Consider the following 22,371-nt stretch of genomic DNA (forward strand, 5'->3'; position numbering starts at 1 on the left):
TCCAGACCCCTTAGTCCCTTCCTCCTCCAGACCCTTAGTCCCTTCTCCTCTAGACCAAAAGGATCAGACAGCTGTAATTCAACATGGCTAACCCTAACTCCCCCGACTTCAGGCTTTGGGAGGCCCCATACACATTAAGTGAACGACGAAGTACGTATGATTGTAGGTTTCGGCTGACCCGTCTGATGTATATGGCCGGCTTTAGTGGGCATCTTGACTCAATCGAGGGAGCTTAGGAAGGACACTGGACACGATATCTAATGGTTCCTTTACGACAGGCACTTTTTTCAGAATAAATAGAGTGAGAAAAAGACCAGACACTCACCCATCATTGTGTCGATTTCTTCTTTATGGTCAATGAAAAATCATAAAAACACAGGGAGAGGGAGCATGGCAAACAGGTCTCAGCAACGCACGTATCGTGTTACATACACACTTCCTCTAGCTGATGATTCACCTTTTTTCAGAATTGCTGCAATGTTTCCATGTATTTTGGGCTATTAGTACTGGATTATGAGCGGTTTGGGATTTGATTTCAGATCACAGGGGTCTCTATTCTTCGAGCCGGGGAGACGATGGAACAGGCCCTCACGGCTGTGTGTAAGGACATCCGACTGGGCAAGATCCTGATCCAACCAACCACAATACAGGAGAGCCAGAGGTGAGGGCAATGTGTTACATGTATTATGTCTCTGAGGACATATGTGCTTATCTACATAGTGACCCGTTAGCCAGCAGAGCTCTGTGTGTGTGTGTGTGTATATCGATCTCACCTGGGATGTATCCTGTCCCTCGCTCATCCTAACATTGTCTCCATCTCTGCAGCTTCATTACCTGCGGCTGCCAAGGAGATCAGCGAGGATTATGTCATTCTGATGGACAGCACTGTGTCCACCGGGGCGGCTGCCATGATGGCTATACGTGTGCTCCTGGTAGGTGACCCTCGATGGATCTGTGGTTATCCTTTCTATGTATAGGTCTGGTGGCTATTACTGTTCTTCGGCATTCATCCTGCTTGTATACTCTTTGACTGACATTGTCATGTCACACGTCTTCTGTCCGATCTTCCAGGATCACGATGTCCAGGAGGACAGATTTTCTTGATTTCATTGTTGATGGCAGAAATGGGTGTACACTCCGTGGCATACGCATTCCCACGCGTCCGCATCATCACCACGGCTGTGGATAAACGTGTCAACCAGGAATTCATATCATCCCAGGCATTGGTGAGAATGAGTCCCTTGTATGTTACCCCATGGCGAGCTATCCTTCCTTTCCATATCACCCAGGGATGGGGGCAGATCCTGTGCCATGTAGGTTCTGGATGTAGCCGCGTAACCCTTTTAATTCCTCTGCAGGTAATTTTGGGACCGTTTCTTTGGCACTGATGCCCTTCTGACTGGTATGAGAGCGATGACTGTAACATGGACTACTGAGCATGGCGACGTGCCTGGACCCGCCGGATTGGCGGGTTAATTCTCCTCTTATTTATTAGTCACTTGACCCCTCTCCTGGACATTCTTGAAGCTGGAGCTAAGCCGGCCATGGAAACACGATGCAGCGTATAACAAGCAGCCATCCATTACTCCAATCCTTCCAGAGCTCATGAACATTACATCACCATGGTATAGCACTGCTACATCATCTGTAGGGCACGGCCAGTCTGTAGAGATCTGTGTCTGCCTATTGCCCAACTCTACATCACTGCCCCTACTGTTACATGTTGGTCACACAGAACGACCTCTGAGATGTCGACTAAATAGAAAAAGATGATATTGGGGCAAAATCATCAGCTCCCAATGTCACTCATGAAATAGTAATTGCCCCTTTTCATATCACCAGAGTATCAAACTGGAATATTGTACAAGAGGATGACCAGTCTGGAGATCCACCATCTTGTACATGAGGCTTACCGAACTGGTGAGGTGATCCACCATCTTGTACATGATGCTGATCAGACTGGAGATCCAGCATCTTGTACATGAGGCTGATCAGACTGGAGAGCCACCATCTTGTACATGAGGCTGATCAGACTGGAGAGCCACCATCTTGTACATGAGGCTGATCAGACTGGAGAGCCACCATCTTGTACATGAGGATGATCAGACTGGAGAGCCACCATCTTGTAATGAGGCTGATCAGACTGGAGAGCCAACCATCTTTACATGAGGCTGATCAGACTGGCGATGCACCATCTTTTACATGAGGATGATCAGACTGGCGATGCACCATCTTGTACATGAGGATGATCAGACTGGCGATGCACCATCTTGTACATGAGGTGATCGACTGAGAGCACCATCTTGTACATGAGGCTGATCGACAGAGCCATCTTGTACATGAGGCTGATCGGACTGGAGAGCCACCATCTTGTACATGAGGCTGATCGGACTGGAGAGCCATCATCTTGTACATGAGGCTGATCGGACTGGAGATCCACCATCTTGTACATGAGGCTGATCGGACTGGAGAGCCACCATCTTGTACATGAGGCTGATCGGACTGGAGAGCCATCATCTTGTACATGAGGCTGATCGGACTGGAGAGCCTCCATCTTATACATGAGGTTGACTGGACTGGAGAGCCACCATCTTGTACATGGACCAGTATTCAGAGATCACCTTTCATGTCGATGTGTCCCTCGCTTTGACAACCATCATCCATAGTCCTGTACCAGTATTCCCCAACCTGTGACTCTCCTGCAAAACTAACCAGCCTCTCATGTCCTTACAGCCAGCGGCCATTGTTCATTAAGAGCTACCAGTGAGTCACAGGTTGTGGACACTGTCCTTTACCATATTGTGCTTGTGACAGACGTGTACTCACATACTCTATACATATACGTCCTCATTCACGTCCCAGGCCATGGTCCTCTTAGAGGCAGCAGTTCCCTCCATGCAATATATTGGGTGCCCCCCCCCCACTATCAGGGACCCGACCTTGTCGATATGCAGCTCGTTGATGTTAGGATTTGTGCCTTGCTGTGTGGCAGAGTCACCGATGCTCGGCTCTACACCCGCTTTCAGCCCAGCAATTTTATGTAGGAAAATAAAATGTACATTTTAATATTGTTGGAAGATTTTTTCTTTCACATTTATTGTTAAATGGTCTATTTGGGGCAATGTTATTACTATTGAACACATGGAAAGTCCTGGTTGTTGGGCGCTGAAGTTAAGGAACCCACAAGAGAGGGCTGACCCAAACCTAGATATTGCATATTCAGTGGTGGTGGAAAACCAGATCCAGTGATGGGGAAATCATTGGGGGCTCTGAGCTTTAATGCATTGAATGATCGTCATAGATGGAAATAGTGTAGGCTCTGGAGGGCAGGATAATGAGCCAACCAACGGGTCTGTCTGGGGCTAGGGAAGGTGTACGTGGAGGGCAGGATAAAGAGATAACCAATGGGTCTGGGGCTGTGGAAGGTGTACGTGGAGGCAGGATAAAGAGATAACCATGGGTCTGGGGCTAGGGAAGGTGTACGTGGAGGGCAGGATAAAGAGATAACCAATGGGTCTGGGGCTAGGGAAGGTGTACGTGGAGGGCAGGATAAAGAGATAACCAATGGGTCTGGGGCTAGGGAAGGTGTACGTGGAGGGCAGGATAAAGAGATAACCAATGGGTCTGGGGCTAGGGAAGGTGTACGTGGAGGGCAGGATAAAGAGATAACCAATGGGTCTGGGGCTATGGAAGGTGTACGTGGAGGGCAGGATAAAGAGATAACCAATGGGTCTGGGGTGAGGGAAGGTGTACGTGGAGGGCAGGATAATGAGCCAACCAACCGGTCTGGAGCTAGGGAAGGTGTATGTAGAGTGGCCAGCTGGTAGGTCATGCCAATGGGTCTGGGCGAGGAAAGGTGAATGTGGAGGGGTCAGCCAGTGGGTCCTTCCAATGAGTCTGGGGCTAGAGAAGGTGTATGTGGAGGGTCAGCTGGTGGATAGATATCCCACTCTGACCCCATTGGATGGATAGATTACCCAATGTTGGATAAGAGATGACACCAAGTCTGATGATACGTGTGTGTTCAGCAGAAAGTAACCATTCCTGTGATGGTGCAAGTCCCATAATATCTATAAGACGTGTGGCCAGTATAACTGAGGACACATTACCCAGGTGTGATGGGTTGTGTTATTACAGTAGGAGGCCTGTAAGTTTGTTTCGTTACTCAGTTGCCTCTATGACTAATGGCTTGTAGGTTTTTTGCCGCCTGAGTCTTGTTTGGCCACCATATTGCACCATTCAGGAGGTGATGAGTACCTCAGAAATGCTGCTTCAATGTTGTGAGGTGCAAACACCTGATCTGCTGATCTTTGGACTCTCCGCTGAAGACAAGTGGCTGAGGGAACCTTAAGGGACTGTACCATCAGGCCTGGGCTGAAGCACTGGAGGCGGGCTGACCCACCCCCAGTGGGAGGAAACCCCCGCCCCTCCCGATTGGGGTGGGTCGGCCCGCCTCCAGTGCTTCAGCCCAGGCCTGATGGTACAGTCCCTTTAAAGAGAAACTCCAGCCATCCCATAAAAAGCTAAAGGTGCCCTCCCTGATCCCTCGCCAATCATGTGACACCTTTCCCACCGGTCTACGCTGCTTCTTGCCCAGACTCACAGAACACTCGCTCATTTACACAACCACGGCCGTGATCTTTCTCTGCTAAACAATGTGAATCCGGTGGTGGCGGTGTGTATACCGATCCCCGGGGACCACCCAACGTCACGCGCCTACACTGAAAGATTTGTCAACAATGATTCTCATGTCGGCTCCATGACATAGGAACACATTTACGTTTATCGTTTGTCACGTTTCCACCAGAAGATTTTCACTTCTATCCGAACTATTTAACAATTTATTGCACAATAGTTGATCCGTGTAAGGGTCCATTTACACAGAAAGATTATCTGACAGATTTGAAGCCAAAGCCAGAAACAGACTATAAACAGAGATCAGGTCATAAAGGAAGCCTGAGATTTTTCCTCTTTTTTTAAATCTATTCCTGGCTTTGGCTTCAAATCTTTGGCAGATAATCTGTCGGATAATCTTACTGTGTAAATGGACCCTATAAGGCCTCAATTTAAAGGAATTGTCTAGTCAGGTGGCAGCATGGAGTGGAGAGCAGATGTAGGGGCAGATTGGGTAACCTAACAATAGGAATAAATCGGTCGCACCTTGATCCCGGGCTATTCTGATAATGGAGACGGGAGGGAATCCTCTGATGGGGCAGTCGTCATCCGCCCCCCGGCACAGCACAGTACAGTTTGTGTGGGTTGTAACCGACGGTCATGGGGGTGGATGTGGCCAACGCTGGGAGATGATTTCTGGCATCACATTGCTGCATAGCGCCAAATAGAGAAGTCATCGAATATAAACCATATATATATACTATGCTATACGCTATCTACCCTACACATATATATATATATATTATGCTATATGCTATCTACAATATATATATATATATACACACACATATACACATATATACAGGGCCGGACTGGGACTGAAAATCGGCCCTGGCATTTCAAAGCACACAGGCCCACTTACCGTACGGGGTCGTCTATGCATCATCTATGCAGAGTCTACCAGACAAAGATCATAGGCTCTTAGCTCCAGCACCATCATCACCTCTATACAGCTCCAGCACCATCATCACCTCTATACAACCTCCCCATCTATATTGCCCCACGCTGTTACAGCGCCCACTTTATGCCCCTTGTAGTATTTAGAGCCAGGTTCCCTCTATGTCCTCATATAATAGAAAGGCCCCTGTGACCCTCATATACAAAACATCAAATAAAAAGGGATCAGAAAATCTTCTCTACCCCATAATGGTATTAATAGGAACTGTACTAGAGCACATAAATACATAGTATATGAAATATACAAATAGAGACATATACACCGCACACAGCTCTGTACACAGCTATATACACTACACACAGCTCTGTACACAGCTATATACACTACACACAGCTCTGTACACAGCTATATACAACATATACACCCCACACAGCTCTGTACACAGCAATATACACCCCACACAGCTCTGTACACAGCTATATACACTACACACAGCTCTGTACACAGCTATATACACTACACACAGCTCTGTACACAGCTATATACAACATACACACAGCTCTGTACACAGCAATATACACCCCACACATACACACATATACACCCACACAGCTCTGTACACAGCTATATACACTACACACAGCTCTGTACACAGCAATATACACACTTACATATACAACATATACACCCCACACAGCTCTGTAATCAGCATATACACTGTAAGCAGCTCTGTACACAGACATATACACTACACACAGCTCTGTACACAGCATATACACTGTACGCAGCTCTGTACACTGACATATACACCCCACACAGCTCTGTACACTGACATATACAACATACACGTATATGTGTATGGGCTGATAAGCATCCTGTATATATATATATGGGCCTGATAAGAGTCCTGTACAGGAGTTGGATCAGAGCTGACAACCACACAGAACGCAATTGTGCCACTTTCAGGTAATGTTTTATTAAGCATAATGGTGGGTGTAGTAGTGGTCTGGGGGCATAATGGTGGGTGTAGTAGTGGCCCGGGGACATAATGGTGGGTGTAGTAGTGGTCTGGGGGCATAATGGTGGGTGTAGTAGTGGTCTGGGGCATAATGGTGGGTGTAGTAGTGGTGCCGGGGACATAATGGTGGGTGTAGTACCTCCCGGACATAATGGTGGGGGTAGTAGTGGTGGTCAAATAACCCAACTTTTGCTGGAAGAAAAGAGGGACAGTCACGGCAATGTGTCACACCCCATAGCCACACCCCCATAACCGCATCACCTATTACCATTATATAGGAAACAAATATTCCCACCAGATCTTCTCCACATAGTGACTTATCCCCCCCCCATACCATTACTACATAACATCCACTATACACACAGAGCAGTTCTCTCCCTCAGCAGTCACCATATAGCGGTAGATGAGGCTGTACACCTGCAGACCTTATAGGTGATTATAGTGCAGTTATTCAGTCACTCACAGGGGACGTCTTCTCTTGTTGATCACTTTTGTGGTTCTTCGCCATCATGCATCTTCGCCATCTTGAAAACCTCTCCGGCCATCTGCGAGACAAACATTTTAGGCTCCTGTCTCCAGAATCATCCTCATCTGCTTCACAGTAACTCTCTGTGCCCCATATGGTACAGACCCCTCTGTGCCCCATATGGTACAGACCCCTCTGTGCCCCCATATGGTACAGACCCCTCTGTGCCCCCATATGGTACAGACCCCTCTGTGCCCCCATATCCCACTGTAGTAACCCCCATCTCCCCATAGGACACACTGTAGTAACCCCCCCTCCCCATAGGACACACTGTAGTACCCCCATCTCCCCATAGGACACACTGTAGTAACCTCCCCTCCCCATAGGACACACTGTAGTACCCCCATCTCCCCATAGGACACACTGTAGTACCCCCATCTCCCCATAGGACAGACTGTAGTAACCCCCCCTCCCCATAGGACACACTGTAGTAACCTCCCCTCCCCATAGGACACACTGTAGTACCCCCATCTCCCCATAGGACACACTGTAGTACCCCCATCTCCCCATAGGACACACTGTAGTAACCTCCCCTCCCCATAGGACACACTGTAGTAACCCCCCCTCCCCATAGGACACACTGTAGTAACCTCCCCTCCCCATAGGACACACTGTAGTACCCCCCTCCCCATAGGACACACTGTAGTAACCTCCCCTCCCCATAGGACACACTGTAGTACCCCCCCCTCCCCATAGGACACACTGTAGTACCCCCCATCTCCCCATAGGACACACTGAAGTAACCCCCCTTCCTCCCATAGGACACCTGTAGTACCCCCCCCCCTCCCCATAGGACACACTGTAGTAACCCCCCCTCCCCATAGGACACACTGTAGTACCCCCCATCTCCCCATAGGACACACTGTAGTAACCCCCCCCCTCCCCATAAGACACACTGTAGTACCCCCCCTCCCCATAGGACACACTGTAGTACCCCCCCTCCCCATAGGACACACTGTAGTACCCCCCATCTCCCCATAGGACCACACTGTAGTAACCCCCCCTCCCCCATAAGGACCCACTGTAGTACCCCCCCTCCCCATAGGACACACTGTAGTACCCCCCCCCTCCCCATAGGACACACTGTAGTACCCCCCATCTCCCCATAGGACACACTTGTAGTAACCACCCCCTCCCCATCGGACACACTGTAGTAACCCCCCCCTCCTCATAGGACACACTGTAGTAACCCCCCCCTCCCCATAGGACACACTATAGTAACCTCCCCTCCCCATAGGACACACTGTAGTAACCCCCCCTCCCCATAGGACACACTGTAGTAACCCCCCCCTCCCCATAGGACACACTGTAGTAACCCCCCCCTCCCCATAGGACACACTGTAGTAACCCCCCCCTCCCCATAGGACACACTGTAGTAACCCCCCCTCCCCATAGGACACACTGTAGTAACCCCCCCCTCCCCATAAGACACACTGTAGTACCCCCCCTCCCCATAGGACCCCCCACACTGTAGTACCCCCCCCGCCCCATAGGACACACTGTAGTAACCCCCCCTCCCCATAGGACACACTGTAGTAACCCCCCCTCCCCATAGGACACACTGTAGTAACCCCCCCTCCCCATAGGACACACTGTAGTAATCCCCCCTCCTCATAGGACACACTGTAGTAACCCCCCCCTCCCCATAGGACACACTGTATAACCCCCCCTCCCCATAGGACACACTGTAGTAACCCCCCCTCCCCATAGGACACACTGTAGTAACCCCCCCTCCCCATAGACACAACTGTAGTAACCCCCCTCCCCATAGGACACACTGTAGTAACCCCCATCTCCCCATAGGACACACTGTAGTAACCCCCCCCTCCCCATAGGACACACTGTAGTAACCCCCATCTCCCCCTCCCCATAGGACACACTGTAGTAACCCCCATCTCCCCATAGGACACACTATAGTAACCCCCCCTCCCCATAGGACACACTGAAGTACCCCCCCTCCCCATAGGACACACTGTAGTAACCCCCCCTCCCCATAGGACACACTGTAGTAACCCCCATCTCCCCATAGTACACACTGTAGTAACCCCCCCCCCCCCTCCCCATAGGACACACTGTAGTAACCCCCCCCCCTCCCCATAGGACACACTGTAGTAACCTCCCCTCCCCATAGGACACACTGTAGTAACCCCCCCCCTCCCCATAGGACACACTGTAGTAACCCCCCCTCCCCATAAGACACACTGTAGTACCCCCCCTCCCCATAGGACACACTGTAGTAACCCCCCCTCCCCATAGGACACACTGTAGTAACCCCCCCCCTCCCCATAGGACACACTGTAGTAACCCCCCCCTCCCCATAGGACACACTGTAGTAACCTCCCCTCCCCATAGGACACACTGTAGTAACCCCCATCTCCCCATAGGACACACTGTAGTAACCCCCCCTCCCCATAGGACACACTGTAGTAACCCCCCCCCTCCCCATAGGACACACTGTAGTAACCCCACCTCCCCATAGGACACACTGTAGTACCCCCCTCCCCATAGGATACACTGTAGTAACCCCCCCCCCCCTCACCATAGGACACACTGTAGTAACCCACCTCCCCATAGGACACACTGTAGTACCCCCTCCCCATAGGACACACTGTAGTAACCCCATCTCCCCATAGGACACACTGTAGTAACCCCCCCTCCCCATAGGACACCTGTAGTACCCCCCTCCCCATAGGACACACTGTAGTAACCCCCCCTCCCCATAGGACACACTGTAGTAACCCCCCCTCCCCATAGGACACACTGTAGTAACCTCCCCTCCCCATAGGACACACTGTAGTAACCCCCCCTCCCCATAGGACACACTGTAGTACCCCCATCTCCCCATAGGACACACTGTAGTACCCCCCTCCCCATAGGACACACTGTAGTAACCCCCCCTCCCCATAGGACACACTGAAGTAATCCCCCCTCCCCATAGGACACACTGTAGTAACCCCCCCCCCTCCCCATAGGACACACTGTAGTAACCCCCCTTCCCATAGGACACACTGTAGTAACCTCCCCTCCCCATAGGACACACTGTAGTACCCCCCCTCCCCATAGGACACACTGTAGTAACCCCCCCTCCCCATAGGACACACTGTAGTAACCCCCCTCCCCATAGGACACACTGTAGTAACCCCCCCTCCCCATAGGACACATTGTAGTACCCCCCCCATAGGACACACTGTAGTAACCCCCCCCCTCCCCATAGGACACACTGTAGTACCCCCCCCATAGGACACACTGTAGTAACCCCCCTCCCCATAGGACACACTGTAGTACCCCCCTCCCCATAGGACACACTGTAGTAACCCCCCCTCCCCATAGGACACACTGTAGTACCCCCATCTCCCCATAGGACACACTGTAGTAACCCCCCCCCCTCCCCATAGGACACACTGTAGTAATCTCCATCTCCCCATAGGACACACTGTAGTAACCCCCATCTCCCCCTCCCCATAGGACACACTGTAGTAACCCCCATCTCCCCCTCCCCATAGGACACACTGTAGTAACCCCCCCCCCCCTCCCCATAGGACACACTGTAGTAACCCCCCCTCCCCATAAGACACACTGTAGTACCCCCCCTCCCCATAGGACACACTGTAGTAAACCCCCCCTCCCCATAGGACACACTGTAGTAACCCCCCCCCCTCCCCATAGGACACACTGTAGTAACCCCCCCCCTCCCCATAGGACACACTGTAGTAACCTCCCCTCCCCATAGGACACACTGTAGTAACCCCCATCTCCCCATAGGACACACTGTAGTAACCCCCCCCTCCCCATAGGACACACTGTAGTAACCCCCCCCCCTCCCCATAGGACACACTGTAGTAACCCACCTCCCCATAGGACACACTGTAGTACCCCCCTCCCCATAGGATACACTGTAGTAACCCCCCCCCCCCCTCACCATAGGACACACTGTAGTAACCCCACCTCCCCATAGGACACACTGTAGTACCCCCCTCCCCATAGGACACACTGTAGTAACCCCATCTCCCCATAGGACACACTGTAGTAACCCCCCCTCCCCATAGGACACACTGTAGTACCCCCCTCCCCATAGGACACACTGTAGTAACCCCCCCTCACCATAGGGACACACTGTAGTAACCCCCCCTCCCATAGGACACACTGTAGTAACCTCCCCTCCCCATAGGACACACTGTAGTAACCCCCCCCCTCCCCATAGGACACACTGTAGTACCCCCATCTCCCCATAGGACACACTGTAGTACCCCCCTCCCCATAGGACACACTGTAGTAACCCCCCCTCCCCCATAGGACACACTGAAGTAATCCCCCCTCCCCATAGGACACACTGTAGTAACCCCCCCTCCCCATAGGACACACTGTAGTAACCCCCCCTTCCCATAGGACACACTGTAGTAACCTCCCCTCCCCATAGGACACACTGTAGTACCCCCCCTCCCCATAGGACACACTGTAGTAACCCTCCCTCCCCATAGGACACACTGTAGTAACCCCCCCTCCCCATAGGACACACTGTAGTACCCCCCATCTCCCCATAGGACACACTGTAGTAACCTCCCCTCCCCATAGGACACACTGTAGTACCCCCCCTCCCCATAGGACACATTGTAGTACCCCCCCCATAGGACACACTGTAGTAACCCCCCCTCCCCATAGGACACACTGTAGTACCCCCCCCCCCATAGGACACACTGTAGTAACCCCCCCCTCCCCATAGGACACACTGTAGTACCCCCCTCCCCATAGGACACACTGTAGTAACCCCCCCTCCCCATAGGACACACTGTAGTACCCCCCTCCCCATAGGATACACTGTAGTAACCCCCCCTCCCCATAGGACACACTGTAGTACCCCCATCTCCCCATAGGACACACTGTAGTAACCCCCCCCCCTCCCCATAGGACACACTGTAGTAATCTCCATCTCCCCATAGGACACACTGTAGTAACCCCCCCTCCCCATAGGACACACTGTAGTAACCTCCCCTCCCCCTAGGACACACTGTAGTAACCCCCCCCTCCCCATAGGACACACAGTAATACCCCCCCCCATAGGACACACTGTAGTACCCCCCATCTCCCCATAGGACACACTGTAGTAACCCCCCCTCCCCATAGGACACACTGTAGTAACCCCCCCTCCCCATAGGACACACTGTAGTAACCCCCCCTCCCCATAGGACACACTGTATTAACCTCCCCTCCCCATAGGACACACTGTAGTAACCCCCCCCCCTCCCCATAGGACACACTGTAGTAACCTCCCCTCCCCATAGGACACACTGTAGTAACCCCCCCTCCCCATAGGACACACTGTAGTAACCTCCCCTCCCCATAGGACACACTGTAGTAACCCCCCTCCCCATAGGACACACTGTAGTACCCCCATCTCCCCATAGGACACACTGTAGTACCCCCCATCTCCCCATAGGACACACTGTAGTAACCTCCCCTCCCCATAGGACACACTGTAGTAACCCCCCCATAGGACACACTGTAGTACCCCCCCATAGGACACACTGTAGTAACGCCCCCTCCCCATAAGACACACAGTAGTACCCCCCCTCCCCATAGGACACACTGTAGTAACCTCCCCTCCCCATAGGACACACTGTAGTACCCCCCCCCCCTCCCCATAGGACACACTGTAGTACCCCCCCCTCCCCATAGGACACACTGTAGTACCCCCATCTCCCCATAGGACACACTGAAGTAACCCCCCTTCCTCCCCATAGGACACACTGTAGTACCGCCCCCCTCCCCATAGGACACACTGTAGTAATCTCCATCTCCCCATAGGACACACTGTAGTACCCCCCCCCTCCCCATAGGACACACTGTAGTACCCCCCTCCCCATAGGACACACTGTAGTAACCCCCCCTCCCCATAGGACACACTGTAGTAACCCCCCCCTCCCCATAGGACACACTGTAGTAACCCCCCTACCCATAGGACACACTGTAGTAACCCCCCCTCCCCCATAGGACACACTGTAGTAACCCCCCCTCCCCCTAGGACACACTGTAGTAACCCCCCCTCCCCATAGGACACACAGTAATACCCCCCCCCATAGGACACACTGTAGTAACCCCCCCTCCCCATAGGACACACTGTAGTACCCCCCCTCCCCATAGGACACACTGTAGTAACCCCTCTCCCCATAGGACACACTGTAGTACCCCCCTCCCCATAGGACACACTGTAGTACCCCCCTCCCCATAGGACACACTGTAGTACCCCCTCCCCATAGGACACACTGTAGTACCCCCCTCCCCATAGGACACACTGTAGTAACCCCCCTCCCCATAGGACACACTGTAGTAACCCCCCCCCCCTCCCCATAGGACACACTGTAGTAACCCCCCTCCCCATAGGACACACTGTAGTAACCCCCCCTCCCCATGGGACACACTGTAGTAACCCCCCCCCCTCCCCATAGGACACACTGTAGTACCCCCATCTCCCCATAGGACACACTGTAGTACCCCCATCTCCCCATAGGACACACTGTAGTACCCCCATCTCCCCATAGGACACACTGTAGTAACCCCCCCCCTCCCCATAGGACACACTGTAGTACCCCCCCTCCCCATAGGACACACTGTAGTACCCCCCCCCTCCCCATGGGACACACTGTAGTACCCCCCCCCCCTCCCCATAGGACACACTGTAGTACCCCCCCTCCCCATAGGACACACTGTAGTACCCCCCCTCCCCATAGGACACACTGTAGTACCCCCCCTCCCCATAGGACACACTGTAGTAACCTCCCCTCCCCATAGGACACACTGTAGTACCCCCCCTCCCCATAGGACACACTGTAGTAACCTCCCCTCCCCATAGGACACACTGTAGTAACCTCCCCTCCCCATAGGACACACTGTAGTACCCCCCCTCCCCATAGGACACACTGTAGTACCCCCCCCTCCCCATAGGACACACTGTAGTAACCTCCCCCCTCCCCATAGGACACACTGTAGTACCCCCCCTCCCTATAGGACACACTGTAGTAACCTCCCCTCCCCATAGGACACACTGTAGTACCCCCCCTCCCCATAGGACACACTGTAGTAACCCCCCCTCCCCATAGGACACACTGTAGTACCCCCCCCATAGGACACACTGTAGTAACCCCCCCCTCCCCATAGGACACACTGTAGTAACCCCCCCTCCCCATAGGACACACTGTAGTACCCCCCCATAGGACACACTGTAGTAACCCCCCCTCCCCATAGGACACACTGTAGTACCCCCATCTCCCCATAGGACACACTGTAGTAACCCCCCCCCCTCCCCATAGGACACACTGTAGTAACCCCCCTCCCCATAGGACACACTGTAGTAACCTCCCCCTCCCCATAGGACACACTGTAGTAACACCCCCCTCCCCCATAGGACACACTGTAGTACCCCCCCCATAGGACACACTGTAGTAACCCCCCCTCCCCATAGGACACACTGTAGTACCCCCCATCTCCCCATAGGACACACTGTAGTAACCCCCCCCTCCCCATAGGAAACACTGTAGTAACCCCCATCTCCCATAGGGACACACTGTAGTAACCCCCATCTCCCCATAGGACACACTGTAGTACCCCCCTCCCCATAGGACCACTGTAGTACCCCCCTCCACATAGGATACACTGTAGTAACCCCCCCTCCCCATAGGATACACTGTAGTACCCCCCCTCCCCATAGGACACACTGGTAGTAACCCCCCCCCTCCCCATAGGACACACTGTAGTAACCCCCATCTCCCATAGGACACACTGTAGTACCCCCCCATCCCATAGGACACACTGTAGTACCCCCCCTCCCCATAGGACAACATTGTAGTAACCCCCCCTCCCCATAGGACACAGCTGTAGTAACCCCCCCTCCCCATAGGACACACTGTAGTAACCCCCCCTCCCCATAGGACACACTGTAGTAACCCCCCCCCCTCACCATAGGACACACTGTAGTAACCCCCCCCTCCCCATAGGATACACTGTAGTAACCTCCCCTCCCCATAGGACACACTGTAGTAACCCCCCTCCCCATAGGACACACTGTAGTACCCCCCCCCCCCTCCCCATAGGACACACTGTAGTACACCCATCTCCCCATAGGACACACTGAAGTAACCCCCCTTCTTCCCCCATAGGACACACTGTATTACCCCCCCCCCCTCCCCATAGGACACACTGTAGTAATCTCCATCTCCCCATAGGACACACTGTAGTACCCCCCCCCTCCCCATAGGACAGCACTGTAGTACCCCCCTCCCATAGGACACACTGTAGTAACCCCCCCTCCCCATAGGACACAACTGTAGTAACCCCCCCCCCCCCATAGGACACACTGTAGTAACCCCCCTACCCATAGGACACACTGTAGTAACCCCCCCTCCCCATAGGACACACTGTAGTAACCTCCCCTCCCCCTAGGACACACTGTAGTAACCCCCCCTCCCCATAGGACACACAGTAATACCCCCCCCCATAGGACACACTGTAGTAACCCCCCCTCACCATAGGACACACTGTAGTACCCCCCCTCCCCATAGGACACCACTGTAGTAACCCCTCTCCCCATAGGACACACTGTAGTAACCCCCCTCCCCATAGGACACACTGTAGTACCCCCCCTCCCCATAGGACACACTGTTAGTACCCCCCTCCCCCATAGGACACACTGTAGTACCCCCTCCCACATAGGACACACTGTAGTAACCCCCCTCCCCATAGGACACACTGTAGTAAACCCCCCCCTCCCCATAAGGACACACTGTAGTAACCCCCCTCCCCATAGGACACACTGTAGTAACCCCCCCTCCCCATAGGACACACTGTAGTAACCCCCCCCCTCCCCATAGGACACACTGTAGTACCCCCATCTCCCCATAGGACCACTGTAGTACCCCCATCTCCCCATAGGACACACTGTAGTACCCCCCACCTCCCCATAGGACACACTGTAGTAACCCCCCCCCTCCCCATAGGACACACTGTAGTACCCACCCCCTCCCCATAGGACAACACTGTAGTACCCCCCCCCCCCCATGGGACACACTGTAGTACCCCCCCCCCTCCCCATAGGACCCACTGTAGTACCCCCCTCCCCATAGGACACACTGTAGTACCCCCCTCCCTCCATTATAGTGGTACCCCATAGGACACACTGTAGTACCACCCCCCCTCCCCATAGGACACACTGTAGTAACCCTCCCCTCTCCCATAGGACACACTGTAGTACCCCCCCCTCCCCATAGGACACACTGTAGTAACCTCCCTCCCCATAGGACACACTGTAGTACCTCCCCTCCCCATAGGACACACTGTAGTCCCCCCCCTCCCCATATAGGACACCTGTAGTACCCCCCCTCCCCATAGGACACACTGTAGTAACCTCCCCCTCCCCATAGGACACACTGTAGTACCCCCCCTCCCTATAGGACACACTGTAGTAACCTCCCCTCCCATAGACACACTGTAGTACCCCCCCTCCCATAGGACACACTGTAGTACCCCCCCTCCCCATAGGACACACTGTAGTACCCCCCCCCCATAGGACACACTGTAGTAACCCCCCCTCCCCATAGGACACACTGTAGTAACCCCCCCTCCCCATAGGACACACTGTAGTACCCCCCCATAGGACACAGCTGTAGTACCCCCCTCCCCATAGGACACACTGTAGTACCCCCCATCTCCCCATAGGGACACACTGTAGTAACCCCCCCCCTCCCCATAGGACACACTGTAGTAACCCCCCCTCCCCATAGGACACACTGTAGTAACCTCCCCTCCCATAGGACACACTGTAGTAACCCCCCCTCCCATAGGACACACTGTAGTACCCCCCCATAGGACACACTGTAGTAACCCCCCCTCCCCATAGGACACACTGTAGTACCCCCCATCTCCCATAGACACACTGTAGTAACCCCCCCCTCCCCATAGGAAACACTGTAGTAACCCCCATCTCCCCATAGGACAACACTGTAGTAACCCCCATCTCCCCATAGGGACACACTGTTAGTACCCCCCTCCCCATAGGACACACTGTAGTACCCCCCTCCACATAGGATTACACTGTAGTAACCCCCCCTCCCCATAGGATACACTGTAGTACCCCCCCTCCCCATAGGACACACTGTAGTAACCCCCCCCCCTCCCCATAGGACACACTGTAGTAACCCCCATCTCCCCATAGGACACACTGTAGTACCCCCCTCCCCATAGGACACACTGTAGTACCCCCCCTCCCCATAGGACACACTGTAGTAACCCCCCCTCCCCATAGGACACACTGTAGTAACCCCCCCTCCCCATAGGACCACACGTAGTATACCCCCCCCTCCCATAGGACACACTGTAGTAACCCCCCCCCCTCACCCATAGGACACACTGTAGTAACCCCCCCCTCCCCATAGGATACACTGTAGTAACCTCCCCTCCCCTAGGACACACTGTAGTAACACCCCCTCCCCATAGGAACACTGTAGGTACCCCCCCCCTCCCCAATAGGGACACACTGTAGTACCCCCATCTCCCCATAGGACACACTGAAGTAACCCCCCTTCCTCCCCATAGGACACACTGTAGTACCCCCCCCCATCCCCATAGGACACACTGTAGTAATCGACACTATCATCCCTCATAGGACACACCCGGATAGTAACCCCACCCCAGTCCCCATAGGACACACTGTAGTACCCCCCTCCCCATAGGACACACTGTAGTAACCCACCCCTCCCCATAGGACAACTGTAGTAACCCCCCCCTCCCATAGAGGACACCTGTAGTAACCCCCCTACCCATAGGACACACTTGTAGTAACCCCCCCTCCCCATAGGACACACTGTAGTAACCTCCCCGTCCCCCTAGGACACCTGTAGTAAACCCCCCCTCCCCATAGGACACACAGTTACTACCCCCCCCCATTAGGACACACTGTAGTAAACCCCCCCTCCCCATAGGACACACTGTAGTACCCCCCCCCTCCCCATAGGAAACACTGTAGTAACCCCTCTCCCCAGTAGGACACACTGTAGTAACCCCCCTCCCCATAGGACACACTGTAGTACCCCCCTCCCCATAGGACACACTGTAGTACCCCCCTCCCCATAGGACACACTGTAGTACCCCCCTCCCCATAGGACACACTGTAGTAATAACCCCCCTCCCCATAGGACACACTGTAAGTACACCCCCCCCACCTCCCCATAGGACACCACTGTAGTAACCCCCCTCCACCATAGGACCACTGTAGTAACCCCCCCTCCCATGGGACACCTGTAGTAACCCCCCCCCCTCCAATTGGACACACTGTAGGTACCCCATCTCCCCATAGGACACACTGTAGAACCCCCATCTCCCATAGGACACACTGTAGTACCCCCATCTCCCCATAGGACACACTGTAGTAACCCCCCCCCCTCCCCATAGGACACACTCGTAGTACCCCCCTCCCCATAGGACACACGGTAGTACCCCCACCCTCCCCCATGGGAAACCACTGTAGTACCCCCCCCCCTCCCCATAGGGACACACTGTAGTACCCCCTCCCCATAGGACACACTGTAGTACCCCCCCCTCCCCATAGGACACACTGTAGTACCCCCCTCCCCATAGGACACACTGTAGTACCTCCCTCCCCTAGGACACACTGTAGTACACCACCCTCCCAATAGGACCACACACTGTAGTAACCTCCCCTCCCCATAGGCACCACTGTAGTAACCTCCCTCCCCATAGGACACACTGTAGTACCCCCCCTCCCCATGGACACACTGTAGTACCCCCCTCCCCATAGGACACATACTGAGTAACCTCCCCCCTCCCCATAGGACACACTGTAGTACCCACCCCCTCCCTATAGGACACACTGTAAGTAAACCTCCCCTCCCCATAGGACACACTGTAGTACCTACCCCCCCTCCCCATAGGACACACTGTAGTAACCCCCCCTCCCCATAGGACACACTGTAGTACCCCCCCATAGGGGACACACTGTAGTAACCCCCCCTCCCCATAGGACACACTGTAAGTAACCCCCCCTCCCCATAGGACACACTGTAGTACCCCCCCATAGGAACACACTGTAGAACCCCCCCTCCCCATAGGACACACTGTAGTAACCCCCCATCTCCCCATAGGACACACTGTAGTAACCCCCCCCCCCTCCCCATAGGACAACACTGTAGTAACCCCCCCTCCCCATAGGACACACTGTAGTAACATCCCCTCCCCATAGGAACACACTGGAGTAACCCCCACCTCCCCATAGTACACACTGTAGTACCCCCCCATAGGACACACTGTAGTAACACCCCCTCCCCATAGGACACACTGTAGTACCCCCCATCTCCCCATAGGACACACTGTAGTAACCCCCCCCTCCCCATAGGAAACACTGTAGTAACCCCCATCTCCCCATAGGACACACTGTAGTAACCCCCATCTCCCCATAGGACACACTGTAGTACCCCCCCCTCCCCATAGGACACACTGTAGTAACCCCCTCCACATAGGATACACTGTAGTAAAACCCCCTCCCCATAGGATACACTGTAGTACCCCCCCCTCCCCTAGGACACACTGTAGTAACCCCCCCCGCATCCCCATAGGACACACTGTAGTAACCCCCATCTCCCAATAGGACACACTGTAGTACCCCCCCTCCCCCATCAGGTACGACACTGTAGTACCCCCCCCCTCCCATAGGACAACATTGTAGTAACCCCCCCCTCCCCATAGGACACACTGTAGTAACCCCCCCTCCCCATAGGACACACTGTAGTAACCCCCCCCTCGCCCATAGGAACACTGTAGTAACCCCCCCCCACTCACCATAGGGACACACTGTAGTAACCCCCCCCTCCCCTAGGATACACTGTAGTAACCTCCCCTCCCCATAGGACAACACTGTAGTAACCCCCCCACCTCACCATAGGACACACTGTAGTAACCCCCCTCCCCATAGGACACACTGTAGTACCCCCCCTCCACATAGGATACACTCAGGCTCGGACTGGGCCACCGGGGGGCCGGGGAAACCCTCGGTGGGCCCCGAGCTGGAGTGGGCCCCCCCGCTCCTAGGGGGGCCGGGGGCCGCACCTCCCTTTTTAACTGGAAGCGATCGCAACAATCGCTTCCAGTTAAATGTAAGGAAGTGTTCTGATTGACAAAGCGGGAAGCCGTAGGCCCTGTCAATCACTCTTGTGACCGCAAGCAGAGATTTGCTTGCGATCACAAGAGTGTCGCAAGCTCCGTTGCGAAGTCCCGGCGGCGCCATCACTGATCTCAGTGTGCGCCGCGGCGGCTAGGACTTCCGGTTCATGGAGCGAATACCGGAAGTTCCAGCCACCGCGGCGCACACTGAGGTCAGTGATGGCGCTGGCGGCACTTCGCAATGGAGCTGCTCACCTGTCAGGAGAAGAGAGAAGAGGAGGCCGGCGTCCGACGGGGGATCATGTGGTTAGGTGAGTAGTCTTGTGTTTTTTTGTTTTTTTTTATCAGAGGGGGTAAGATAAGGGGGGGGGGGGGGCTGTATACAGGGGGAGGACAACATAGGGGGGGTATATACAGGGGGAGGACAACATAAGGGGGGCTATATACAGGGGGAGGACAACATAAGGGGGGCTGTATACAGGGGGGGGCAACATAGGGGGGGCTGTATACAGGGGGGAGGATAACATAAGGGGGCTGTATACAGGGGGGGAACACATAAGGGGGGCTGTATACAGGGTGGAGGACAACATAAGGGGGCTATATACAGGGGAAGACAACATAAGGGGGGCTGTATACAGGGTGGAGGACAACATAAGGGGGGCTGTATACAGGGGAGGACAACATAAGGGGGGCTGTATACAGGGTGGGGGACAACATAAGGGGGGCTGTATACAGGGGAGGACAACATAAGAGGGCTGTATACAGGGGGAGGACAACATAGGGGGGCTATATACAGGGGGGACACATAAGGGGGGCTGTATACAGGGGAGGACAACATAAGGGGGTAATATACAGGGGAAGGAAAAGATAAGGGGGGCTGTATACAGGGGGAGGGACAACATAGGGGGGCTGTATAGCAGGGGGGGAGGACAACATAAGGGGGGCTATATACAGGGGGGAGGACAACATAAGGGGGGCTGTATACAGGGGGGAGGACAACATAAGGGGGGGCTATATACAGGGGGAGGACAACATAAGGGGGCTGTATACAGGGGATGACAACATAAGGGGGGCTGTATACAGGGGGAGGACAACATAAGGGGGGGCTGTATACAGGGGGGAGGACAACATAAGGGGGGTCTGTATACAGGGGGAGGACAACAGAAGGGGGGCTGTATACAGGGGGAGGACAACATAAGGGGGGCTATATACAGGGGGAGGACAACATAAGGGGGTCTGTATACAGGGGGAGGACAACATAAGGGGGGGCTGTATACAGGGGGAGGACAACAAAAGGGGGGCTATATACAGGGGGAGGACAACATAAGGGGGTCTGTATACAGGGGGAGGACAACAGAAGGGGGGCTATATACAGGGGGGAGGACAACATAAGGGGGTCTGTATACAGGGGGAGGACAACATAAGGGGGGCTATATACAGGGGGAGGACAACATAAGGGGGGCTGTATACAGGGGAAGGACAACATAAGGGGGGTATATACAGGGGAAGGACAACATAAGGGGGCTATATACAGGGGAAGGAAAACATAAGGGGCTATATACAGGAAAGGACAATATAAGGGGCTGTATACAGGGGAAGGACAACATAAGGGGCTATATGGGGCAAGGACAAGCTAAGGGGGCTATACGGGGGAATAGACAACATAAGGAGCTATATGGGGGGTAGGGATGGCCAACATAAGGGGGCTATCTATATGGGGGGATGGATAACACAAGCGGGCAGTTATAAGGGGGATAACACAGGGAGCCATCTATAAGGGACACTGGATGGGGGCAATTTATAAGGAGGATAACACTGAGGAGGCATCTATAAAGGGCACTACACAGAGGGGGACAACAATGTATAAGGGTAACTATACTGGGTGCGGTGTGTATACAATAGGGCATGCACAGAGAGGGGCATCTACTTTAGTGGACTACACAGAGGGGTCATCTATAAGGGGACTACACAGAGGGGGCCATATACTATAGGGCAGGAATAGGGAACCTTGGCTCTCCAGCTGTTGCAAAACTACAGCTTTAGCTGTGGCTGTCCAGGCATGATGGGAGTTGTAGTTTTGCAACAGCTGGAGAA

General features: G+C 53.9%; 1 protein-coding gene and 1 long non-coding RNA gene across 2 annotated transcripts; both read left to right on the forward strand.

Moving 5' to 3' along the window:
• Positions 1 to 539: 539 nt before the first annotated feature.
• LOC138774792 (uridine-cytidine kinase-like 1) lies at positions 540 to 1,388 on the forward strand (the record flags this gene model as incomplete). The annotated part of the gene is made up of 4 exons (XM_069955704.1): positions 540 to 661; positions 826 to 932; positions 1,072 to 1,226; positions 1,359 to 1,388. Coding segments are annotated over 4 exons (414 nt in total), but the record flags the coding sequence as incomplete, so codon positions are not given.
• Positions 1,389 to 2,166: 778 nt separating this feature from the next.
• Positions 2,167 to 3,070, forward strand: LOC138774791 (uncharacterized). Its single transcript, XR_011360399.1, has 2 exons — positions 2,167 to 2,281; positions 2,345 to 3,070. It is a non-coding gene; the product is annotated as an uncharacterized lncRNA (long non-coding RNA).
• The last annotated feature ends 19,301 nt before the right edge of the window (positions 3,071 to 22,371 follow it).

The sequence above is a fragment of the Dendropsophus ebraccatus genome, unplaced genomic scaffold (genome assembly GCF_027789765.1).
Source record: "Dendropsophus ebraccatus isolate aDenEbr1 unplaced genomic scaffold, aDenEbr1.pat pat_scaffold_1113_ctg1, whole genome shotgun sequence".
Classification (NCBI taxonomy): domain Eukaryota; kingdom Metazoa; phylum Chordata; class Amphibia; order Anura; family Hylidae; genus Dendropsophus; species Dendropsophus ebraccatus.